The sequence below is a fragment of the Pygocentrus nattereri genome, chromosome 3, assembly GCF_015220715.1.
Source record: "Pygocentrus nattereri isolate fPygNat1 chromosome 3, fPygNat1.pri, whole genome shotgun sequence".
Lineage (NCBI taxonomy): Eukaryota > Metazoa > Chordata > Actinopteri > Characiformes > Serrasalmidae > Pygocentrus > Pygocentrus nattereri.
This window is the reverse complement of record NC_051213.1, coordinates 15,118,505-15,146,162: the sequence shown is the minus strand read 5'-3', so window position 1 is coordinate 15,146,162 and position 27,658 is coordinate 15,118,505. Positions and strand designations below refer to the sequence as shown.

The window sequence follows — 27,658 nt, the reverse complement described above, 5'->3', positions numbered from 1 at the left end:
AGGAACCGAAGTAGCTTCCCTATTTTTTCTTTCCTGATTTATTGGCACAGTTTGGTATATAAGAGGGGATTTCAGAGCAGTCCTCAGAGAATCCCAGCAAGTCTGCAGGGTTGCTGTGTTTCATTTCCTAGCACAGGCCACTTGCATTATCCTGTTATTGATTACCTGGCTGAGCCAGAACAAAACAAAAATGTGGACTGGCTGGCAGTCCCACAAAGACTGGATTGAACTCAAGCGCTTTATTAAATTTACATAAAACAGGGGTGCACAACTCCGGTCCTGGAGGGCCATTGTGCAGCTCAGTTTGGTAGTTTCTCTACTCAAACACACCCATTAAACCTGGCAATTAACAGATGAGTGTAATCAGGTGTGTTTGAGGAGGTAAATAATTAAATTGAGCTGGACATCAGCCCTCCAGGACCCCTGCCATAAAAATGAATTGATATCTACAATTTATTTATTTATTTATTTGTTTTGTTTTTTCTCAATTAAACAACTTATGCTTTAGAGACTGTGGTGGCTGCTTGTCTTTTGACACATAATTACATGACTGTTCTGGAAAAAGACATGCCAGCCTAATCTCAACACTGTTGAGTTATTTTTTTCTTTTTTTTAATTTGTTTTAAAGCATTTAATACTGTACATAAGCGACTGCTTAACTTTATGCCACAAATTCTTCGAACACTGGACAATTCAAGACATGCCCTTGAGTGGTCCAGGGCCATGTAAACACCCCAAATGGACGGATATCATAACTTCTTGTTGTGATATATTACAGTAACTTAATGAAATTGGCACCTCACTTTTATTCTAAATTTCACCACAGAGGCCTGTATGATGAACATGTGCCTTACTGTCTGTTCAAGTGGCTTACTGTTTCAAGGGTATTAATAGGGAGCGTATCCCACTTTGCTGTAGTAATAGTCTCTACTCTTCTGCAAAGGCTTTTCACGAGATGTTCTAACATTGCTGTGAGAATATGATTGCATTCAGAAACAAGTCATTAAGGGGGGGGGGGGGGGGGGGGGGGGGGGGCATGGCTGCTCCAGAGCATCCGATTCTATTGTCCGTGGATTTCTGTGGAATCCACTAATTCCAGCTGATTGTGTACAACTGAACTCCTGTTCTAACGATGGGTGCATATTAAAGTAACTGAACTCACTATTAGGGAGTGTCCGGGCATTTTTATATAGTGTGTTCCAACAACTTTACAACTTCTCACATTTGGTAGCACTCTAATCATAAACCGCACCACAGTGGCCTGTATGGATACATGCTCTGCTGTAGCTGCTTAACTTTTCTAGCCCACGCGCGTGCGGGCGGCGTGCGCGTGCCTGGGTGCGCGTCCACAGCCACGCGGCGCGCTTCCACTTTAAGGAGGCGGACCCAGCCGCAGAGCGTGGTGTGTTTCTAGCCCGGAGTGGCACATGGAGACGGTACACCAGCGCTAGACTAATCTTCGACATGGCGAACGCAGGCGGGAATGTTACGGAATGAGCGAAAGTTTCAGCTCTTCACCTTCCAGCTGACAGGTTGCCGTATCTCCCCCTCACACGGTTCCAGAAAACGCGCCTCGACTATTTTTATCCCGCTCTGCTGCCGCTGAAGCGGCTGTAAATGCGGCAACGTTGGCGACTCCCGTCTGCTGTGGAGCGCCACTGAGCTCTGTGAGAGCTGGACAGCAGCGAGGACAGGAGCCCCTCTCACATCAGCACAGACTTCCTTGCCTGAGAGATACGAGGGAAAGAGGGAAGGTGGAAGACTGAGATGGACGAGGTAGCAGAAGGAGACTGACTGACTGGCTGACTGACTGAGATATGGCAGCTTCTAGTAACTCTAGTCTTTCAGGTTCCTCCGTCTCCTCTGGTGAGTACTGGTCAAAGTGGGCATGTTTATGGGACTGCAAGTCGCGCCCTGCCACTTTCAAGCTATAACCTCGATATTAGCTCGAGAATAAGCGTTTAGAGAAGCCGTTGTGTGGTCGTTTTAGCGTGCTATATCGTGGCTTTGGGTTTGGCGAGCAAATGCTATTAGTTACTCATTAAAGCAGGACAGAACATGCTGAGGTGTGTCATTCAGCTGAAGTCTGTTTTTCTCGTTCCTGAAAGAGAAACGTGTATTTTTTCCCCACAGGAGCGCATTACTGTGGCTTCAGTATACTTCATCAAAGGGTCTGGAGCTGTGATGTTGCCAGTAGTGGTGGGCGGGATTGATACGATGATATAACTGTGTACGATGTTTTCCAAATTTGTCGTGATATTACACACACACACACACACACACACACACATATATATATATATATATATATATATATATATATGTTTTTCCAAATTTGTCGTGATATTACACACACACACACACACACATACATCAGCTTGTTTCTACAGCCATTGTTCATTTTTTCATTTTTATCAGCTCCAGTAACCATGACCATCCATATAGGAGCAGTTTGTTTACTGTAGTCCATCTGTTTCTCTGCACACACATGACCACCACAGAACAGGTACTATTTGGGTGGTGGATCATTCTCGGCACTGCAGTGACACTGACGTGGTGGTGGTGTGTTAGTGTGTGTTTTGCTTATAAGAGTGGATCAGACACAGCAGTGCTGCTGGAGTTTTTAAACACTCACTGTCCACTCTATTAGACACAACCACCTTATTCACCTTATAGATGTAAAGTCAGTAGCTCTTCTGGTGCTACACAGTTTTTGTTGGTCATCTTCTAGTCATTCATCAGGGGTCACTGGATGCTGTTGGCTGGATATTTTTGTTGGTGGACTATTCTCAATCCAGCAGTGACACAAAAACTATACCTGCTCTGTGGTGGTCTTGTGGGATTCCTGACCATTGAAGAACAGGGTATAAGGGGCCAAACAAAGTGCTCAGAGAAATAGATGGATTGCAATCTGTAATTGTAGACCTACAAACTGCACCTATATAGTAAGTGGAATTGATAAAGTGGATGTTGAATGTAGAAACAAGAGGTGTGCTTAATGAAGTGACTGGAGTGGTGTATATAACACTGCTAAAATTTCATGATGAATGGATCAGAAATGGTCAAAAATGATTTGGGGGAAAAATAATTGTACATTAATAATTAACAAGTAAATTTTTTTCCTCCCTTCATTTTGGCCTTTTTAGACAGTGTGAAAATATGAGCTGCCTTTTACATTGTTTCAAAGTGTCAAGACAAATGGGTGAGCAGAAATTGATCCAAGGGAGGATAAAATCTTATTATGCAAACTTACATTGAAAGAATATTTTTCCTTCTCCTATAAAGTTACTTTTTTGGACCTATGTGTTATGATTTCTAAACTGCTCTTTCAAAACAATCTAAAGCACCCACTAAATCACATATGTAGCAGTTGTCAGGACCTAGTACCATGTGTTACGTGTGCAGAATAGAAATAAACTAAAAACCAACTGCTTGGCAATGGGGACACTGCTATTTTACAGGCATTATGTCATGGGTACAGCGCTCTATTTCACTAAAAATATTTCTAAAACTGGAAACTAGTGGTATTTCAAGGGTATGTCAGCATCCAGTATACTGGACTAGTTGCCAGTGCACAAACCACGTCTGTTCTCACTCATAACTGAAACAGAACTGTAATATGCTGGTGCTGGACTTCCATGATTGCCTCAGTGAGAGGTGCACGCCTTGTGGTTAGGGCAGTCACAGATTGCTTGGTTGTAATAAAGGATACAGGGAGCCACTCTGATGACCATTATTTAGTTTTAAGAGGGCACTTTCTGTTTTTAGACCAAATTGGCCACCCTGCCATGTGATTTGCTGCAAAGCCAAAGGTAAAGAATTACAGATAATCTGTCCCTTTTTCACTCAAGCCACAATTGCTTTTGCATACAGCATTACTGTTTAAAAACAGTGTAGTAAAGACATTTTAATTGTCTTATGTTATGACAAAGTTTCATTGCGATCTAGAGACTGGAGAAAAGTTAAATACGCAGTATATCTCACATAACAAGTCCTAACAATGGCTTGAAAAGTCACTGTGTGTGAGGAGTGAACAGTGTTTTGCTGTTTTAGTGTTAAAGAACCCATATCATATAAAAAAAACAAAGCTCCAAAAACAGTCCATTTTGAATTCATTATTTCTGTGATGTCATTAGAACCAAAACATTTACATTTATTTACTTATTTAGCCTACAGCAGGTTAGCCCTGCCCATTCACACTAAAGTCATAAGGAAATGTTTTCACCTGGACACACATAAACATAAGTGGACCTCTCCAGTAAAAAAGGTAAAATATGAGAAAAATGTAGGATATGGACTAAGAGAATAGGGATACTGGTATACCATGATATTGAGATACAGCTATGTCAGTTTTTTATTTTTTTATTAGAAAGAAGTATTAACTTCATTAATGCTATCTTACTAACTATGTATAATATGTTTAATATATTATACATTTAGAAAATGTGATGATACTGAATTTGAATTTGAATCATACTCTGCTCAAAACAATAAAGGGAACACTTAAACAACACAATATACCTCCAAGTACATCAAACTTCTGTGAAATCAAACTGTCCACTTAGGAAGCAACACTGATTGACAATCAATTTCACAGCTGTTGTGCAAATGGAATAGACAAGAGGTGGAAATAATTGGCAATTAGCAAGACACACTCAATAAAGGAGTGGTTCTGCAGGTGGGGACCACAGACCACTTCTCAGTACCTATGCTTTCTGACTGATGTTTTGGTCACTTTTGAATGTTGGTGGTGCTTTCATACTTGTGATAGCATGAGACGGACTCTACTCTGTGGGTTACACAAGTGGCTCAGGTAGTGCAGCTCATCCAGGATGGCACAACAATGCGAGCTGTGGCAAGAAGGTTTGCTGTGTCTGTCAGCGTAGTGTCCAGAGCCTGGAGGCGCTACCGGGAGACAGGCCAGTACACCAGGAGACGTGGAGGAGGCCGTAGGAGGGCAACAACCCAGCAGCAGGACTGCTACCTCTGCCTTTGTGCAAGGAGGAACAGGAGGAGCACTGCCAGAGCCCTGCAAAATGACCTCCAGCAGGCCACAAATGTGCATGTGTCTGCACAAACGGTTAGAAACTGACTCCATGAGGATGATATGAGGGCCCGACGTCCACAGATGGGGGTTGTGCTCACAGCCCAACACCGTGCAGGACACTTGGCATTTGCCAGAGAACACCAGGATTGGCAAATTTCCCACTGGTGCCCTGTGGTCTTCACAGATGAAAGCAGGTTCACACTGAGCACATGTGACAGACGTGACAGAGTCTGGAGACGCTGTGGAGAGCAATCTGCTGCCTGCAACATCCTTCAGCATGACTGGTTTGGCAGTGGGTCAGTAATGGTGTGGGGTGGCATTTCTTTTGAGGGCCGCACAGCCCTCCATGTGCTTGCCAGAGGTAGCCTGACTGCCATTAGGTACCAAGATGAGATCCTCAGACCCCTTTGTGAGACCATATGCTGGTGCGGTTAGCCCTGGGTTCCTCCTAATGCAGGACAATGCTAGACCTCATGTGGCTGGAGTGTGTCAGCAGTTCCTGCAAGATGAAGGCATTGAAGCTATGGACTGGCCCGCCCGTTCCCCAGACCTGAATCCAATTGAGCACATCTGGAACATCATGTCTCGCTTCATCCACCAACACTACATTGCACCACAGACTGTCCAGGAGTTGGCAGATGCTTTATTCCAGGTCTGGGAGGAGATCCCTCAGGAGACCATCCGCCACTTCATCAGGAGCATGCCCAGGCGTTGTAGGGAGGTCATACAGGCACGTGGAGGCCACACACAATACTGAGCCTCATTTTGACTTGTTTTAAGGACATTACATCAAAGTTGGATCAGCCTGTAGTGTGTTTTTCCACTTTAATTTTGTGTGTGACTCCAAATCCAGGCCTCCGTTGGTTAATAAATTTGATTTCCATTGATGATTTTTGTGTGATTTTGTTATTCCCTTTATTTTTTGAGCAGTGTATTTCGGTGTTGATGTATGTCGAGTGTAAAAAGATCTTCTCTGACCAGTTATTATCATAAACCATCTGATCACCCCAAAGTACCCTCAAAGAAAACTCCAGACAAAAACAGGAAAAAACTGTAACAAAAAATTGTTATACATGCAGTACCAGCTGACATAGAAACAGTGCCAATTCAACCAAATTTGGGCATGATTAGAGTCAAAAATGGAGGTATGATTACAGATTTAAACCAAGAAATCATAAACATGGTATCAAAATGCAGTTTTGGAAGGAAGGCTTCTACCAATTGTGCACATCTACCTCCCGTGCAAGGCCTTTGAGAGCACTAATATCTTGTTGTAGTTTACCTGAGACATTAGTATTAGAGCAAATTTCTCCTTGTCAAAGCCATATTTCTCAAAGGAGGGAAAGACATAATAATACATTTTGTGCACATTCTAAAGGTTATTAAATATGAACACGAAGTGGTACAAATGACTCAGGTAATAACTACAGTGAAGATTAAGTCATGAAGAGATTTCAAATGTGAGAGATGTTTTCCACTATGACTGAGTCATTAAGCCTTGTGCTGTGAGCCCAATGAAAGCTAATTACCCAAAGAGCACTGCTTCCCTTCATTTTATTCACTTGAGGTAGATTTTCTATTATCATGACCTTATTATCCTGAAAAAAATCATTGCAGTTGAAAATGAGCTTTTCAGATCCCTCGTCATTGTGAATGCTGAGAGGTTTGTGTACCAGATAACTGAGAGGCCAGTGATTTGCCATAATTTTGCACCTTATCTGTGCTTCAACTGCTCATAAAACATGCTTTGATCCATATACAGTTGTGAAGCACATGTTCTAAATGGTTATTGTGCACATTAGAGGTGTCTACATTATAGATTTAGATGGAACATTATCCATGCAATAGGCATATTAGGTGCAGAAGACCTTGGCTGACAATGAATTTTATTCACTTGGCACTGAATCTGGTTTTCAGACGTACAAATACCTCAGATATGCAATATTCATGTCTGTGCACTTTACAGTAATAAATGCTTCCCTGTGATGAGTGTAGTTTGGACCACTGAATAATTTTGCCTGAGGATCTAACATTTCCTAAAGCCATGATAAAGATGTTATATACGGCTCTTGCCTTGCGACGTGTGAAGAGCGAAAGAGTGTGCAGGTGTTTAAACACACAGAGCAAGAGTGTTTTGAGGGAGATAAGAGCTGGGTGGAAAAGTGGCAGGTCCAGCTCAGATTCACTCCCCCAGAAGAATGCTCTGCCTGTTCATCTGGGAGGACACAGGGAAGCTCTTTGAAGGCAGAAGAGTGGTATAGGTAGAACTAACCCTAACCTTAGTACAGATAACCAGAAATGCCAAAGCAAAGGCCTTGCTCAGTGGGTGTGCCAAGTGCAGGCATTTTCTATGGCAGTTAATCAGATTATCATGATAGTGTTGCTGTCGTAACAAAGCCATATCTCCAAAATGGAAACTTCAAGAGAAGAAAAAACATTCTTAACTTTTATGTTTGTTAAAGAATAGTGGAAATGTGACATGGCCAAAAATGAATGTCACAAAATAACAAAAATTGCTTGCTGTATATTATTAATCTGACAGTATATTGTATTTATTTTTTTAAACAAAAATTATTCAGATGCTTAGATAAAACGTACGTTTGCAGGTATACAGTGTTTTTTTTCTTGTGGGATGTCCTCTCACTTTTAATAGAAAAATTAAAAACTGAAGTAAATTTAAAATGTGGTAGAAAATAGTAAAAACAGAATTAACTAATATAAACCTATAACCTATAGCGCTTACACATAAGCACACAGCAGCTTCTCTTGACCTGAGGCTAAAACTTGTTTCATGTCCAAGTTGCTCAAGTCATTTGTCTAACATAAACATGTAATTACATTTATGACTGTCAGTCACTGCAGGAATTGAGTAAATATTACAAAATATTCACACCATCAGTAGCAAATAGGTCCAGGCCCCAAGACTGCGGCACTGCCTGATGCAGCTGACCAAGGGAGGTGGCACCACAGGCCATGTAAGAGAAAAGGCTTTATTTAAAGCACTGTTTGTATATTGTGTTATCATATTTATTCTTTAAAATTTTGCACATTTATTGTTATTGTCTGTTTAAGCATTATATAAATGTTGACTCAGTTATCAGGAGATCAGAGTTCAATCCCCAGTGATGCCACAGCCATCTGTGTTTGGGAGACCTTTTCCACCTAGCATGGTGCTGTCTAATGCAGGTGTCTGTTTGCTGACATAACAGAATTGACAGTTGGCATTCTTCTCCAAGTGTGTTGATGTGTTGAGCTGTTGCCATTTCTATTGGTCCATTCATCATGAAATGTAAACATGTAAAGGACAGCAGGCATTTTCAGAAGGTGTAAAAAAGAATAAAATGAAAGGAAAACGAACAAAAATGAGTTATTCAGTTGTTATTGATGTGACAGCAAATATATATTAATGTTGAGCAGGGTCATACCTTTTTTCAGCAGGGAGCCTGCACTTTAGGAGATTGTGGTATAAAAACTGTGGTTTAGGAGTTGTGGTATGAAACACTGTTGTATAGTAATGTAGTGTGGAATAAGATAAAGTTTCTCTGAGAAAAACGACTACTCAGGAGCTGAACAGAGTGAGCTGTGTTTGCACATGCTGGCCTCTCCTCAAGTTAGGGTTGGTTGTGTACACTGTGATTCACTCTGTGCTTCCTCTTAACTCCACTACCACCACACACACATACACACACACACACACACAAACTGAATCGCATTTTCTTCTGCAGGCCAATCCAAGAGAGGAGGAGGCCAAGCCAGCCCAGCTTTGTGGTCCCCTAAACATTCTCAAATAGATTATCTCATGTGTGTGTTGCTGAAGAAGCAGATTGGTGCTGCGACCACGAGCTGGGAGCAGAGGAAAGTCTCCTCGGCCTGTGGTGCGCAGGGCTGTCATTAACGCCGTGACCTCAGCCCAGTCATCAGACGCTGCTCGCCGCGCCTCTGCCAGGCTCCCAGACTCCCTCACAAGGGTATCATTATTTTCCTGGAATGCTTTTTGGCACAGCTAGAGGTTGAACGATCCTAACCCATTCACATGTGACTTTCAAGGGACATGAAGACATGTTCGTTCTGTACAAAACTGGCTGAAAACAAGCTGAGAGCAGCTCCAGCAAACTGGATGCTGCAGCGTTCAGCACTTCTGACATGAAAGGCCAGTCAGTGGCCTTTGAAGTTTCCCTTAAAGGAAAACATCCACTACAGGAGACAAAGCCAGCCCGAGGCTGTAAGCCTGTGAACGTTAAGTAGTACAAATCTAGTAGGATTTTGTACAACACAGCGAGAGATCATATGCTGAACTGTACGAACCCAACCATTCTCTTTTATTGTAATGTATCATGCAATTATGCCTTGTGTTGTGGGTATAGTGCTGTTCTGCTGTACTGCAGTTAGCCTGTCATTCCTGGACTGTTTAGTGCCTAGCCAACGTCATAAGGCAGTGAACCAGCATAAAAGCCCTCTTGGCCTTCCTACATGTTTGAGCTCTACACCAAGCAATAAAACCCATGAATGGAGACTTAATAGGCCTTCTGCCCACAGTGACAAAGCTGGAAAATAAAGGACATGTCCCTTTAACCCTTAGTCTATAGTCATTGTTGTCATTTTGTTATATAACTTACATGTAATTGCACAATTGCATGATTAATTACATAGTTTAATTTTGTAGGGATTTACATTTACATTAGGCATAGATTAAAAGCTTTTAATGAGCGCAAACTCATATTCATATGGAGGGTGGAGACACTATATTTTTGTTTATTTAAAGATATTTTGCACTGCCTATGTCCCATGATTCTGTCCAGAGCTTTAAGGCCAGTAAGGCAGAGTGAAATATGGTATTTATTTAAACCCGTATTATAGGTGTGTGGGGAAAGCCAGAGTTTTGGACAGGCTTTGTTTAAAACCCAGTGCATCCACTGTCTCTGCATTCATTATTCATTACAGTTGTAGACAGCCTTAGTGCCATCCATCACACAGTGCTGGAATCACATTACCAAACAATAGATCTTCATGCTAACATCAATGATCAATGTGTGTGTGTGTGTGTGTGTGTTTGTGTGTGTGTGTGTGTGTGTGTGTGTGTGTGTGTATGTGTGTGTGTATATGCACAAATTTTAAAACTGAGAGGAAAAACATTTCTTTTTGGTCACTGAGGTTACAGTTATCTTTAGGGTTAAGCTCAGGAAAATATATTATAAACACAGTGCTGTGCAAAAGCCATGAGCCACTTTAATTTATTTCCAGTGAAAACAGAAAAACTGAGAAAACTTTAATTTAACAGGAAACAACAGAGAAGCTTCAACAACAAACTATAATCTATATAAAATCTATTAAATGTCAAATATCAAATTTCACTTTTAAAATAGCAGTCAAATCTAATCATGTAGGTGAAATTTGTTCTTTTAAAGCAAATATCTGCTGATGCTGATATGATTCTACATCATTGTGCACCCCAGCTGTCTGTAGCACTTTGCAGCCTAGGCTTTTCAAGCATGCCTTGTCTAGAGTTGGTCATTGGTGTTTCCGAACGTAGACCAGAAATTCACTTCTCTTTATTATCACTTATTCAGATCCTTACCCTGTGCTAAGTAATATCCACATGTTGTGTAAACTGGAAAAACATATTGAGAGGTGTCTCATTAATGGGCTGTTTGTGACTAAGAGGGTACATAAAATTCTGTATCTGTGCATAATGTACTGCAGCACTTACAGAATTGTAGGATGTACAGATGGCCTCCCCACAGGAGACAGCACATGTCCACACAAATACTAGATCAGCAAGGGTGTGTGTGAGTGACTGTGTGTGTGTGGGGGTCGGGGATGAATAACATATGTGTGCACGTTAGATGGGGGGAGTGTGTGTAACAAATCTGTGTGGAGTTTAACTGTGGCTGTCTTCCTTTTTTGGCTGTGGCTGGGCTCAGATTAGGATGCATGGAATATGACTGAAGGAGTAGTCATTTTATATTGAAATCGCAATTTAACAGAGTGCAATTTTAATTGTGTGCCATGTTATTCATCATTGTCTAAACAATTTCTGAGAATTTTAATCTAGTGACAGAGCTTGTGAAGTAGCAGTCTGGCACTCCAGATTCAGTGTTCAAGCTTGAAACATGAAAAAATAGAAGCGCTGGTTTTCTTGGAGGAAAAAAACAGGCCTGGAGCTTAATTGATAAAAAATTATTAATCAGAATTGCAACATAAGTCAGAGAAAAAAATGATTAGATTTTTCCCAGTAATGTTCAGGCCTAGAATAGAAACTTTGTGTGTGTGTGTGTGTGTGTGTGTGTGTGTGTGTGTGTGCGTGTGTGCGCACAGTGTGGGTGTTCTGTGTTTGCTCTTATCCACATAAGTTTACAGTGTGTCAGAGATAAGAGTCAGCATCAAGGCGGAGGACATGGGATAGCTGTATGTATGAGAGAGAGGGAGAGAGAGAGACAGAAAATCAAGTGGGAAAGAGACACAGGCAGAGAGTGTGAAAAGGCAGATTCTGAGTGTGAGTGGGTGTAGAGTATTTGTACATTTCTGTGTGTGTGTGTGTGTGTGTTTGTGTGTATGTGTGTGTGTGTTGCAGATAGCAGCCAAAGCACTATGCTCAAAGCAGTCGTCACACATTGGTAATGCTCAGTGGAATCATTTCCTCTGCCAGCTTTCGGTGTTTGACAGACTGCTGCCTACGCAAGAAAATCCCATACACATCACTCAAACGAGATCTCCGACTCAACCTGCAAGAAAGACGCTTCAAATATTCACCTGGGCTGTTGCTATCAGCGAACACAACAAACATGGCAGCTTTTATCATGGCCTGGCTTTGGCGCAAACCATCTCAGCACAAGGATGTTGTCCTTGGCAGGCTCCCTCTGTACTATATTCATGTGTGGCTGCCTGTCTCTTTTTTCCCTAATAGCAAACACTCCTCAATGCTGTCCTCAAAAAGAAAGCCACACTGTCAGCATAGTGCAGAGCAGAACACAATTAATAGTTTTCTGTCCTTCTGGAGAAAATGCACTTCTTATATTCATATCTTCTTCTCCCACAAACGTAAAGACTTTTTGCACAGTGCTTATATAATGCATGATTTTTGGGCTTTTAGCAATCAATTATATTGTCTCATCCCAGTCTCATTGCCATTCATTTTATTTAGCGATGCTCTGACATGTAATTTCTAAGTTGATAACCGCCACTGAACATGATCATACTCTCATTTGTCAGAGAAATATATTTTTCATTATTTCTGGACCTAGCTAACATTAGCTAGAATAGTTAACCTAATTAGTTATAAAGCTAAAGCTGTACTCAAATATCGCTTTCGGTATTGAAAAACTGGCATCTCAGTTACCTTAAAAGGGGTTTGCACAGTCGCATATCAATAACTTGTATTTGTCTTCTTTTTTATTTAAAACAAATTCACACTGTAATCTATTTAGAGTGTAACAATTTCAATGCAACAGTCTTTCATGGAAACCACTGAGGCAGTTTTCCACTATGTGTAACGGGGAGCGAGGAGGCAGAGTCACATGCTGACATAAGCGAGATTATTAAGGGCAAATCCAGGGTCATCGGCGTAACAGTCCAGGTTCAAGTAGCCAATACGGAGAGATTGGGGGGCAGATATGACAGACACCAGAATGCAACAGAACAAGCAGAACAGAACAAACAGAACATCCAACACAGCATATAACAAACAAAGCAAACAAAGGTCAGCACACACAAAGGGCAAACACAGGGCTTAAATACACCGGAAAAACGAGGGACAGGTGGAAATCAGGTGGAGACAATTACGAAACTAGGGGGCTAAACCAAAACAAACGCGCATGGACAGGACTGGGAGGGGCCAATTGTGACACTATGCTATCCATTTGAATTGAAGACTACAAATGCTACGTAGTGGTGTCTATACATGTATAAGTGGAAACTAAATTTGTAACACTAAATTACTGGTTTTGATTAATAGCTGTATAATGATTAAAAAACTACTAATTAAATGTTCCCATTTATCAGCATATATGAGCCACCAATATAATGTGCACCTATTACTACAGTATTTAAAGCTGATTTTATAATGTAGACTTCAAAAGTCCTTTGTACACATCATATGCAATCATTGGGCACTTCATACTTCATACACATGGACATTGTGTAAAACATAAATAAAAACAGAATACGATGATTTGCAAATCCTTTTCAACCTATATTCAATTGAATACACTACAAAGACAAGCTTTTTAATGTTTAAATGGATAAACTATTGCTTTTTGCAAATATTCACTCATTTTGAATTTGATGCCTGCAACATGTTCCACAGAAGTTGGGACAGGGGCAACAAAAGACTGGGAAAATTGAGCAATACTCAAATCACCTGTTTGGAACATTCCACAGGTGAACAGGTTAATTGGAAATAGGTGTCATGATTGGGTATAAAGGGAGCATCCCTGAAAGGCTCACTTTGTGAACAACTGCATGAGCAAATAGACCAACAGTTTAAGAACAACGTTTCTTAACGTGTAATTGCAAGGAATTTAGGGATTTCATCATCTACAGTCCATAATATCATCAAAAGATTCAGAGAATCTGGATAAATCTCTGCAAGTAAGCGGCAAGGAAGAAAACCAACATTGAATGCCTGTGATCTTCGATCCCTCAGACGGCACTGCATTAAAAACCGACATCATTCTGTAACGGATATTACCACATGGGCTCAGGAACACTTCAGAAAACCACTGTCAGTGAACACAGTTCGTCATTCCATCTACAAGTGCAAGTTAAAACTCTGCCATGCAAAGCGAAAGCCATATATCAACAACACCCAGAAACACCGCCGGCTTCTCTGGGCCCGAGCTCATATGAGACGGACTGACGCAAAGTGGAAGTGTGTCCTGTGGTCTGGCGAGTTCACATTTCAAATTGTTTTTGGAAATCATGGACATTGTGTCCTCCAGGCCAAAGAGGAAAAGGACTGTCCAGATTGTTATCAGGGCAAAGTTCAAAAGCCAGCATCTCTGATGGTATGGTGGTGTGTTAGTGCCCATGGCATGGGTAACTTGCACATCTGTGAAGGCACCATTAATGCTGAAAGGTACATACAGGTTTTGGAGCAACATATGCTGCCATCCAAGCAACGTCTTTTTCAGGGACGTCCCTGCTTATTTCAGCAAGACAATGCCAAGCCACATTCTGCACGTGTTACAACAGCGTGGCTTCATAGTAAAAGAGTGCGGGTACTAGACTGGCCTGCCTGCAGTCCAGACCTGTCTCCCATTGAAAATGTGTGGCGCATTATGAAGCACCAAATACGACAACGGAGACCCCGGACTGTTGAGCAGCTGAAGTTGTACATCAAGCAAGAATGGGAAAGAATTCCACCTACAAAGCTTCAATAATTAGTGTCCTCAGTTCCCAAACGCTTTTTGAGTGTTGTTAAAAGGAAAGGTGATGTAACACAGTGGTAAACATGCCCCTGTCCCAACTTCTTTGGAACGTGTTGCAGGCATCAAATTCAAAATGAGTGAATATTTGCAAAAAACAAAAAAGTTTATCCGTTTGAACATTAAATATGTTGTTTTTGTAGTGTATTCTATTGACTATAGGTTGAAAAGGATTTGCAAATCATCATATTCTGTTTTATTTATGTTTTACACAATGTCCCAACTTCACTGGAATTGGGGTTGTACACCTACTTATACATAATGGACAGTGTGGCAGAGCATGTAATTGTACATTAGTAGCGCTATATTTGAGTATAAAATCACCATCCCTTGCAGTGCCACTACAAAATAACAGAGTCAGACGGCCCCTCTCATTAAAACCAATGGAAGAGGAAAGCGAGTGTCTGGCAAGTGACCAATATAAATCACATTTTCCAAATGGTTAGCAGTAAAATATCTAATTTTGATGGTTTGCCAGGGCTCAGATATCATGGCAGTGCCCTCCAGTCCACAATACATTCTCTCAAACCAGTCAAAATGCATGCTTATGTAAGGACATGTGGAAGGACAGTCCATTTGACGAGCATGTGTAAAGTGAAGGTAAAGCATGATCACTAATTTCCCTGTGATTCACTCCACCATCAGGAGAGGATGGGAGATAGAGAGATTAATTTCAAAAACTGTCCCTAACCGTAGTAGAGCATTTTTCAACATAAGCTTTTTCAGCCTACTGTGTCTGGAGCTGGAATTTTACAGTTACAGTTCTAGTTAATACTAGGGATGCAAAATTATAGGCATTGACAGATTTGATCTTGTATTTAATGTATTCCAGAAAAATGTATGCTATACTGGGCTGCTATGCTAAAATGTCTGCCTATTAATTCCACTGCCTTTGTATCCCTCCATTTACAAATATTACTGCAATGCTAATACAGGTAGATGTAGTCACAGTTTCTACATTTTATAAATGCTTATGAAAAATAAAAATATTGGATATCAGTATCAAACCATAAGTGCATCCCTAGTTAATGCTTATGGTACTAAAATAGCTTAGATTTGTGTTAGCATGGTCCAGTTAGCACATAATAGTCCAATGTAGTTTAGTTTGAAAACATGGCTGAAGAATTAAAATGCATTGCTCTCACAGACTGGTGATGTTGAGTGTGCCAAGTGCCTCAGAGACTTAAAGCATTAGTAATGGGAGATTATTATGATGACATTTGAAGCACAGAAGGAGAGAACACAGATTTTGTTATTCACAAAGAGAATTAATGTTTGAAGATGTTGTGGTGTGTTGGATGGGTTGTGATAAATCAGAGGTTCTGGATGAAGCTCAAGAGTGTGTCTGGTTTTGTGTGTGTGTGTGTGTGTGTCTGTGTGCTCTGTGTTTGAGTGTGTCGGCAGTACAAGGGAAAAGTGCTGACTGTCTGCAGGCTGAAAGTGCTGACAGACAGTGAGAAACCCAGCCTGAAATAAGACATGAATCCATAGAGACCAGCATACATGCACTCAAGATCAGAAAACATACACAAATACTTGTGTATTATTAGACATTTATACCCTCTCATGCCTCCTAAAAAACCTTGTTTTAAAAGCTGAATAATTAGTAACATTTTAGTTGAATCCTGCTACATAATTTTCATGATACATAATAAGTAACATAACATTTTGACACAGACACAATGCAATAGTAGTGCCACATTTAAAAACTGCCATCAAAACTCCACATTTTACCAACTGTACTTCACTAAATCGAATAAAACAGACCTAATAATGTTCTCTATTTGCAATGAAACATGTAGCTGGTCAGTGTTCTGTAAGTATGTAAGATATCCACAATATGCTCTGAAAAGCATGTTGTGTATTATGATAGTAATGATAATGAGCCCACCTCTATCCAATTATGTAACAGTATCATGTTATCAATACCAGTAATTGTCATGATGTATTTGATAACAACTAACTAGAGTAGCGTGTGATATAAGCCATCATGACATCAAACAGTAGTGGTAAAAATGATGAAATTTTATTAATGAGCAGAATTTATCATGGCATTTCATGGCAGCAAATTACATAAACCATGAGATGTTTATGGTATAGTTATGTAGTATTATGGTGCAGGACTCAAGTAAAGTGTTACAGAATAATTTTTGCTCACTGGCTAAATCTTATGTCTGTGTCCCATATCTATGTTGTCAGTTTATTAGGTAAATAACCCTAACAACCCTAATACCTGTCCTATTATTATGTTTGTATCTACATTAATTGGTTGTTTTCTCAAATATATCTACCATATAGGTGTACTTTTAGGTGTAGTTACTGGCTGGAGCTCATCTGTTGCTGCACAATATGTCAGCCCCACCTCTAGCCCATCCTTTAATGGAAAAAGACCTCATAGGACCGACACTGACCAGGTGTTATTTGGGTGATGGACCATTTTCAGCACAGCAGTGATAACATGATAGTAGCACATTAGTGGGTGTTGCACTTAAACAAGTGTCGGATAGTCTACTAGTAAAGATGGTTAAAAATCCAACCTTTAGGTGAAGTAAATTTAGTCTAAGAAAACAAAAAACCTTAACGATATTCTCAGTAGGACAGTGATGCAAAACTTATGTTTAAATCCACACATAAATGGTTTAGTGACCACAATATGAAGCTTTGAAAATGGATAAACCCTGAAAAATGCAGTGAACTGAAGCTAAGAGTCCAAAAATGGGGATCTAAGACCCTGGGGTAACTGATGTGATTCTTTGTTGAGGAGTGGTCTTTGTTGAGTAGTTTGCTCTGTGTTCTCCAAGCAAGCAGTGTGTGGATATGGGAGAACACACATTGCTATTGTGTTGGCAAAGGGAGACTGCACAAAGTAATGACTCCAGGAGGGCCAATAATTGTGAATTAATGATTTTGTTTTTCATTTGTTTTTGTTTGTTGTTTCATTTTCTTGGACTGAATATACTATACCCAAAACTCTGACATTTTCAGCATGAGGTTGATATAATATACAAATATAATATATAATATATTGATATAACCACAAAGACATGTTTCTTGACCTCTTTCACGCGCCTTTATCAGTAACTATAGAGTGACTGTACATAACACACCGATTTCAAAACAAAGTAGACCAAATACAGACACTTCAGTTCAGATTCTCATAGACCATAAGTGTTTTCATTTCAGACAACTTATCCTGCAGAACGTCTTAAAAGACAGTATTGATTATTTGATGATGCCCGGAAAGTCATGCACATACTTTAACTCCCAACTATCAAAAACATACTTACCTAATGTAATCTAATGCAATATTTCTCTGTCATATTTAAGGTTCTGCTGTTTTCCATAACATTTTCCATTTATGGGCTTATAGCAAGACATTCCTTTTTATGAGACTCCCCTGAAAAATGACTTGGAAAGGAAGGAAGCAGCATTTTGCGCTGCTGTTCCAAACTCACCGTATAGCTTCCAATGGACTTAATATTTTGAAGTTTATCATGAAATCTCTAGCTGTAACATGAGCTTGCAGTGACTTGCAGTCAAATGTCTCTGGACACGTGTGTGGCCAAAATCCAGTAAAACAGATTGAAACCTCAGCACAAAAGTACAGGATTCAAATCACACAGAAATTGGATGTCCACCGGCAGAGATTATAGTTATGTAATACAGATATAGAGCATTCTCTTTGAAATGTAAAATAGTAATTTATCTGACAAACTATTACTAGCTCATGGATGTTGTATTAACGTTTTTGGCATTACATATTACGGATTCTTGGCAGATTGATCCATTAGTGCTTGGCATGATAGAGATGAATCCCTTTAATATGACTGAATCTTCTGAATCTGAATCTAACCAAAAACTACTTGCAGAAAACCATTAGCAGATAATGTCTTTGATAGTGTTCTGGTAAAGAAGCACTAAGGGAAATTATTCATCTAATACCAAAGGTTTCTAAGTATAAAGTGGGGATATCTGTCATATCATATATCATATCATATAACTAACTAAATCCACCTTTAGCATTATGGAGAACATAGAGAAATGCAAATGCAGTAACAAACCCCATTTTCTGAAAAAAATGCAAAAATAGCAAGAATCTGGTATTTGTACTCTTGAACCTTTATTTTGAAACATTTCACAATAAGCATATGAATTAGTAACATGTAAGGATTTCATGATTGGCTGTGAAAGACCGTCCACCAAGATGGATCATGGCTCACCACTTTGTGCCAAATTGCCAAACAGTTCAAAAAGAACATTTCTCAACACATGATTGCAAAGAATGTAGGTGTTTCACCATTTACCATACATAATATTGTGAAAGGATTGAGTGGATCCAGAGAATTCTGTCTGTGCAGGACATGGCTGAAAGTTTGATAGTGCTGATATTTTAGAGTAGCAGCCCAGCACAACCTAAACTTTCTCCTCTACTGGAGGAGGAAAAAATATGTCATTGAATATTGGTTTGGTTTGAAGTAACAGTTGAATTTGTCAAATATTATTGTGCATGCCAAATAGAAATGGTGCAGTTTCCTTACATGAACATAAAATAAGTTGAAGAGCATTTCAGAGATACAGTTCTGTGCTTTATTCATGAGTGCTATGAAATAGTGCAGTGAGTACTAAACCTGCAGCTTTCTGATATTTGTCCATATATATCATTTAAGGGATATTGAAGCAGTGATTTTTTGTTTATGTCAGACATAAATCTTCCACCATGCAGGTGCCACAGCTTTGAAAGTTGTTATATTTAGTTGTTATATATATATATATATATATATATATATATATATATATATATATATATATATTTTTTTTTTTTTTTTTTTTTATAGCTGTATCCATAACCCCTTATTCTCATCAATGTTCATTTAACCCAGCAACCCTGTGTGTGTTTTGGTGAGTATAGGTGTAGGAGTGTGAGCTTGTAAGAGATAATGTGGATGTGTGTGTATTGATTCTCCTTGAGCATGGGGACTAAATAGAATCACATTAAAGGATGTGCCCCCTGCGGGGATTTTAAAGAGGATTGGCAGAAGCATGTGACTGTGTGCAAGATTCTGTTAGCAGAATAACTCTCACTAATAAAACAATGTTATAACCTTGAAACAGACTCCCTATTGCTTCAGTGACACTAAATAAGCCAACGACCTATTGAAAAAGGAATAAGCTTTTGATAGAATCATATTTCAGCACACAAGTACACAACCTCGGCTGGCAGTTGGGCTTGCAGCATATTGGCTTGACTTTTTTTTTGTGTGTGTGTTTTACAGATCCTGAAGACTACCAACCACCAATATGGAAATCCTACTGTAAGTATGAGTCTCTGTGTGCTTTTAGCCATTTTTAAACCTAATTTGGTTTTCAGTGTAAAACAGGATTGGCCAAATTTCAGCTTCCTCAGCTAACACTTGACCTGCATTGTGGAGGGGGGTCAGGATAAGCGATGCCTGATCCGTTATTGAGCCGTTAGACAGTTGGATGAATTTGTGACAGAAATTTTGGTCGCTTGTCTTGCTGTATGAGCAATCTCATGAACCAGCTTCCCAAAGTACACAAGTAACAGAACACAGGCAAAAAGTGGACATTCTGTGTTAACTCTGTATTTGTCAACGTTACTCTGTTTGACTGAGTGCAATTGTAAGGTGTAAAAGTTAGAACTTGATTTAAAAAAAAGAACATCTTGCTAAGTAGACTGCAGAGAGTCTGTATTATCTCATTTACGTCATTTCTTGGTTTTAGTTTCAGTACAGAGTGTGGGACAACTAAGCAAAACTGTTGTAGCACACTTTCTCAACATTTTTGCTTGGTACTCAGGCACGCAATGTGTTGTTTTAAATAAAACAACTTTGTTGGAAATTGTCCATAGACAGAGTTGTCCATAGGGGTTGTGTTTCCTATGCAGTGTGAGCACCCAAGTTGCAGAATGTCAGTTAGACTGAGCCTTTTCATGTCATGTGAGTTCATCTTATAACAAGATTACCAAAATTGCCAGTGTGTGCCTGGCTCTACAATGTAATTGACTCTATGCCAACATCCCAGTTCTGTAAATAACACCAGAAGGCTTTTCTATGTTTCCTGATTAAGTCACCTGAGAAGTAATGTGTGTATGTAACTTCTGCATTAAAGCAAGTGCTGCTAAACACAAGTCTGGACTATCACAATCATTCTTATCATACAAACATTTCATAATCGTCTTAGAGTTCCACTTCAGTTCTTTCAGGGGTCAGCTTTGGAATGTGACCTTCTGCACTTAAACATCATGTGTTGAAATTACTACTAATTCTACTCTGTACATAACTTCCACATTAATAAATTATATTACATCAGGACAGTTATTACCAAAGGTTATAAACACATTTTAATCAGCTGAATTCAGTGCAATAGTAATAATAATAATAATAATGTTTATTTGTGTAGCACTTTTCATGCTAGTAGTTCAAAGTGCTTTATTTAATTTTAAATAACGTAAGAAAATGACAGATTAAATTAAAAGATAAATATGTTAGATATTTTAAAGAAATTTCTTTAAAGTGTGCACTGAGCTTTTGCACTGAGAATTGTCTAATAAAAGGAAGAACTGAGTTCCACAGTTTAGAAGAATAATAAGCGATAGAGTTACTGTTCTTATTGTGGAGGATGGTTTTGCGATTGTGCCTTGACTGTGAACTTCTCTCTTTGACAGCTCACTTTTGGCCTGTCATTGTAGAGTTTAGTTCCCTATTCCCTCTTTGTGGTATTCCGGGGCCTGCCATATCCTTGTCGTGTTGGTGGATATTGTCCAGGCCTTGCTGCTTGTCCTGAGCGTCCCTGACAAAAACGCAGTATCGCCACTGGACGCCTTCCTGTTTCCCACATGGCAAATCTGCTGCAGGTCCCAGCGTCTCTCTGCATTTGCATCATGCTCCTCTCTGGGACAGCCTGCTATTCTAACTAAGTCATCAAGGGCAGTTCTAGTCGATGTCACCCTAAAGTGCCCCAGGACATCTGCTGTTGTTTTTGTGTTCTGATCAATCCATACAGCCATGCTGCTCTAAAGGCTTTGATCCATATGCCACTGTGAAACTTATGTTGTTTGGCAGGAGCTCAAACTGGTAATAATGGATATTGAATGAAAATTTGAATGTACTCATTGCTCCTGAGCTGAAATCTCAAAAATAGAAAACACTTATTTATAATGCGTAATCTATTGTCAGCAGCCAAAGATTTCCAAAACCCTGAGTGCCAGTAGCCTTAAAATACAGAAACTGTTTCTTTGTTTATTAATGAACTTTTTACAATCCTTATTATTTAGTGAATACAACTGTGGAACTAAGCTACACTATTATGTGGGTTAGGAATGGACATGCGGAATTGTCCATAATTCCTTTGAATTTTCAGGGATCAAACTAACATGTTTTGTAATTATTGACAGAAGCAGGTGCCTCCAAACCTGGCATTCCTAGAGGCCTTTTATCACTGAACCATAACCTCTGCAGCCGAACACCCCTGATCGCCTTCACTCTCATTGACTAATTGTTAGTGATGATTTATCAGCTCACCTCCTACAGAGCTCCGAATTAATTTTTTCAATGGCTTGAACCAGCACAGATGCATAATCCATAGCCATGCTTTGATGGCATATGCTAGTGCAGCCCTAGAGATTAGTCTACTGTTCAAATGTAGTAATGTGACATTCTCCTTTCTCAGTGATGCCTTTTGGTTTTTTAAAAGATCTTTCAAATGAGTGGTGTCAGTATTTAAACAATCATGAAAGATTTCTTATTGAGCCAAAAGTCACTTATTTTGAACATTGTTGTTTTTTTTCAGTGTAATGGGAAGCAGCACAATAATTAGATTGGCAACTAGACAACTTAGTTCGCTAAGTTGGAATTTCTGTTTTTCTTCAATTGTATTTGGACCAAACCAGGATCAGTAACCATTAAAAATGTCTCTCTGCACTGAAAATTACTTGAAAGGGTTTTGACTATTAATCCTATTCATGTGAACTGAATGAGTGAGGGATCTTTAAATCGAATGTCCAGATTGAATATATGCAGTTTATACTACAGAAAATTTCATAAGAAACTGAAACTGGAAATTTATACGTTTGTTTGTATTTTTCAGTGTACCAACTACAGCAGGAGGCCCCGAGACCAAAGAGAATCACTTGTCCACAGGAGGTCAGTAAAGGTGCATGTCACTGTACATTTCTGCATCTGGTTGATAAATTACTTGTGCTCTGTGATTATACCTTTAACATAGGGCAGATGTTCTCAGTGACCAGGCACTGTTACAGATGGCATATTAAGGTTACATTGAGTAACACATTTATTAGGTTAGATGAAGTGCATATACCTATATATTTCAGCACTGGTCAAATTGAATTCAGGGGGCATAATGGGCTATGTGTGATCTGTAATATGCCTGTACTTTTTTTTTTGGCTCAGGTGTCTGTTTTCTTATATTGTGATTAGACTGCCATTTGTTATTTGTTTACATAGAATAAAGCATAAGATTTTCTTAGATCTACTAGGATTTCTTGCTTTTATATCTATTGTTTTAGTCATGTTTTAATCACGTTTTTAATTACTATTCTCCTACATCTTTTTACATTTTAATCTAAATTATCTTTGTACTTTCTTATTTGTAAAGCACTTTGAGTGGCTGTGCTGAAATCCTGGGGCAGTCCCTTTCCATCGATAGAGTAGAGGGGGGCTGACCTGTTGTATGGCAACCAACAGGCTACAGTCAATAATTGTAAAGCTACAAAGGAAGGCTACACAATAACATCAGAATCATATTTGGTATTTGCAGATAATTGCTTTTGTAAAATTTTCAACAATAGACAGAGGTCTAGATTTGACCAAGATTTGACTGACAGAATATTAAGGTGCTGCTACTGTGCTAAATGTCTGCATTTTAATAGTCTTACTCCATTTGAAACTCTCTACAAGCAAATGTTTTATTTTTCTGTAATGCTAATACAGTTAGATTTGATTCCAAAAATGTATAACTGATTATGTATCAGTGTTGGTATCTGCATTAGCAGATATGTACGTGGAAGTGTCAGATATCTTTATCAACCCACAATTCTTGTATCGGTGCAGCCATACTACAAAGTGCACCTATATAGTAGGTCTAGACTTGTCACAATTAATACATAACCACCTAATCACAATTATCAAACATGGTTACAGTTATTTAAACTGACTGCAGTCATTTTACACAGTCCTTAGATTTTACAGTTGTATTATGCTGCAACAAGCAAATGTGAATTTGGGTGTGTTGGGTCAAGGCACATAAATATAAATATAGGAAAGCTGTAAATGCATTCATCAAGACCTCATGGGACTTATGAAAATAAACATGTAAACTGGTGCTGAATAATGATGGTTTATTTATTAGCAATGTTGCTTATTTTAATATTTTTAGCAGGTATGCTGGCAGAACGAGTGTTTTTTCCTTGTGTTTTCACTCTTGTGAAGAACATGTAGCTTTACTTGACTCTGCATGTGATTCTGTGTAACTGTAAATGTTTATGTAAGTGTGTGTGCACGGTACTGATTCAACAATACAACCAATGTTAGCTGCAAAGTGAACACAGCTAGCAAGTAAGCTGGCTAATCAGCCAGTTTGGCCACTGGCTGGTATTTTAATAGTTGCAATGAACAAAAAAAGGCTTAAATAGTTAAGTTTAGATATTTGTATGACAATCATCAGCTAAACTTTTAGGATTATGACAGCTCTTGGGAATTCTACTTCATTAAATAGTCATTGAGTGAAGGTAGATGTACCCAATAAACCGGCAACTCACTGTATATTCGTTCATTTAACACACCAATGTGCCCCTGGGGGTTCATCATTTTTAAATGTCAGTATGCCAAGCATGCTCCAAGAAGTAGAGCAGATTTGCACAGTTATTAAATAAGAAAGTGTCTGATTATTAGACTACGTTTTACTGGATAACATTAATATGTGTCTAAGTGTGTTTCTGGCTTAAAGCTCTCTAATTAAATATATTGCCTGCACTGAACTGGATTTATACAGAAGATGTGATTTGCGAAAATGCATATAATGGTTGATGCTAATTTGTATGCTTGCACTTGTTCTTATGTCTCTGTTTCTCTCTATCTTTCTCTTATTTTTAGATTGAGAGCAGGCCCAAGTACTACGGCAGAGAGTGAGTGTGTAACTTTATTATTATCAGCATCCTCAGTCTTTTTTTGCCTGCCTGATGTGCAGAGAATGGGAGAGATGTGTCATTTATGACTGGAATTAGATGCAGTGCAAGACTGTCAGATGTGTGGGTGTTAATAAGAGGGGATATGAATAAAGGAGAGCGCGAGAGTTGGAAATAGAAAGACAGTGATGTATGGGATGTGTCAAGTGTGTGATGGAGGGTGTGCACGTCCTTGAGTCTGTATTTCAGGAGTGAGTATGTAAGGAAGTGAGATGTGTATGTATATGTAAGCATGTATGAGTGTGCTGGTCTCAGTAGCACATTGGCTCTTGGTGCAGGTTCCATGGGCTGATCTCTAGAGAGCAGGCGGATGAACTGCTGGATGGAGCAGAGGGGGCTTACCTAATCAGAGAAAGCCAACGACAGCCTGGCACTTGCACACTCGCTTTGAGGTACACAGGCAGACACACATATGACGCACAATGTCATGTGTGCAAATGCATGCACAAGTGCCCATTTGAGAGTAAATTATTATATACAAATGTTGACAAATATTACTAACATGTGTTTTCTTTAACCAGTAATTTTAATATTTTGTTTTAATGATATTGAATGTTTAGTTGATGCTAGAAAATCAATTAATGGGAAAAATGGTAGTAATATACACCCACAGTGATAGGCCTAATATTAAGTTATTGTTTAGCACCTGTTATTTCTTGAGGAGCACAATTTTACAATACTAGTCTGATGAATAGACAGTTTAATTGCAGTGGATCAGCCAAGACATGTTTGTTTTTTGAGTTTAGCACTGGAGCTGTAAGGCTAATTTTGCTAACAAACAATATAAGTCAGTAGTGACCCAAATCTTTCCATTCATTTCCATTTCCATCCAGGTGTTCATTAATGAATGTATATATTTACTGATGTGGTGTAAGACACAGTAGAACTTACTGTAAACTTACGAATATGGAAACATTAATTTAACAGACACATGCTGGCTGACATGCACACACTTACACTTTCATTCGCAGTGGAATTTGTTTTCTCATTCCTTTATCCATTAATCTGTCTGTCCACTTATCCTCTTATCATCCTTGTTCTGTCTATCAGGTTTGGTATTCAGACTCTGAACTATAGGCTCTTCTATGATGGGAAACACTTTGTGGGAGAGAAGCGTTTTGAGTCAGTGCATGACCTGGTCACAGATGGCCTCATCACTCTCTACATTGAGACCAAAGCGTCCGAATACATTGCCAAGATGACCACTAACCCCATCTACCAGCACCTGGGCTACACCTCCTTACTGAGAGACAAGATTACCCACCGTCTCAACCGGGCACGATCCGAGCCCAAGAGAGTCACTTTCCAACAAGATGACAAGGTGAGTACTAGCTAGACCTTCATTAATGCATTTCATGGACATGGCAGACATGCTATGTGGTTCACCACCAGTGATCTTTGAGCAAGGGCTCACAGTGATGACTGTAACTTCGTTGTACAACCTAATAATGAGACTAATTCTGGGAGGTGGGATGGCTGGAACTAGGAATGTGATGAATGACATTGAATGTGTGTTAAGCTGACTCCAAGCATTGGTGTTCAGACAGCAGTTGCATTAGATGGCATAATTAACAGAACGTGCGCAGTTTTACGATGTAAATAATATGGGTTAAGTGGGTTAAGTGCTATTTTATTTGATTTACATAATTTGAATAGACTGATTTTTAGTTAATGTATTTATATTTGCCACTTTATGGAATATGTGCTGGAAATTAACAAATTTGGCTGTAAAGGAACAAGAATCGAAATTGGCCATTGAACAGTGCCTCTCTAATCAGCATTTACATTCAAAGCAACAGCTGCAATTTGTAAATGACTACCCATTTTATGCTTCCTGTGGGAGGAATCAATAAACAGACATACAGTCAATCACCTTAATTTCCATAATTTCCATAATTTCCTTTAATCAGTCAGGATATGTGTTTATCATGAACACATAATGCAGTGGGGGACTGTCTGCATCTGCACATGCATTTAATAAATATTTCACCATCTGTAGCAAATAATAAATATCAAAGTATAGACTCAAACATGCTGATATGTGTATTTATTAATTCAGGTCAAAGAAGCATTTCAATTAATCTGGCATATTAAGCTTTATTTTGGTTATCATGCATAGACCTGCTATGACAAACATTTGTCCTCCAGCAGAATAAGATAAATGGTAAAAAAGGTATGAATCTCAAAATTTGGACACTTCTGTGATGGAGTGTCCCGGGAGCAGGGTGCTTCTGTTCGCCTGAGTGGCTCTGATGGAAGATAATGGTGGCAAATGTGCCGTTGCCACTCTCATCTCTCATTCCCTTCGTCTGATTCAGTCTCTCATCTCTCAGACACACTGTCTGATTCTATGACAGATGAGTCTGAGCCCTCGCCACCAAAAGACTTGCAAGAGTCTGCCATGTGCTTTCTTATCTGAGAGGAATCCAAGAGGAATTATATCCTACTGAATGATTTTTTTAAATGAAATGTCAAAAGTAATGTCAACTGTGCAGTACACTTCACATGAGCCTCCTTTGATAACAGCAGTGTTGTGATACTCTGTGAAGGAGTTTTCTCAGCTACTCATCTGAAAGTTATTTTCTGCTAATGATGAATTCCAATTCAGAATTGGTAATGAACTGTGTGTGCTGCTTAGGGAGTTGGTGGCTTTGAAAATGATCAGTTATTTTCAACTAATTATTTTCACTCTTTGCTCTGCTAGACACCACCAGAGGGCAAAAAAGACCAAACAGGCTGATGCAGCATATTTAAGCGGGGTTGTGACTTCCATTGTGTGTTCCATTTCAAGGCCATTGTTTAGCAAATAGTAAGGCAATATGAATAGACATCTAAACCATATGCTGTACCTAATATGGCTCTGGATAGGACCAGTTTGGTTTGTATGCTGTATTCCTTCTTTTTTACTATGTTAATTGAAGTCAAAAAGAGTAGAGTGTCTAGGGTTGAAGTCTGTATATCCATAAT

General features: G+C 39.2%; 1 protein-coding gene across 1 annotated transcript in view; it reads left to right on the top strand.

Annotated features, from left to right (window-relative positions):
- Positions 1-1,386: 1,386 nt before the first annotated feature.
- Positions 1,387-27,658, top strand: part of chn2 (chimerin 2) — a 40,590-nt gene continuing 14,318 nt past the window's right edge. The window contains exons 1-6 of the mRNA XM_017721074.2: positions 1,387-1,866; positions 19,743-19,781; positions 22,576-22,631; positions 24,600-24,631; positions 24,970-25,083; positions 25,742-26,012. Coding sequence (XP_017576563.1) covers positions 1,818-1,866; positions 19,743-19,781; positions 22,576-22,631; positions 24,600-24,631; positions 24,970-25,083; positions 25,742-26,012 — 561 coding nt within the window. The 5' untranslated portion in view covers positions 1,387-1,817. The remainder of the gene's footprint in view (positions 1,867-19,742; positions 19,782-22,575; positions 22,632-24,599; positions 24,632-24,969; positions 25,084-25,741; positions 26,013-27,658) is intronic.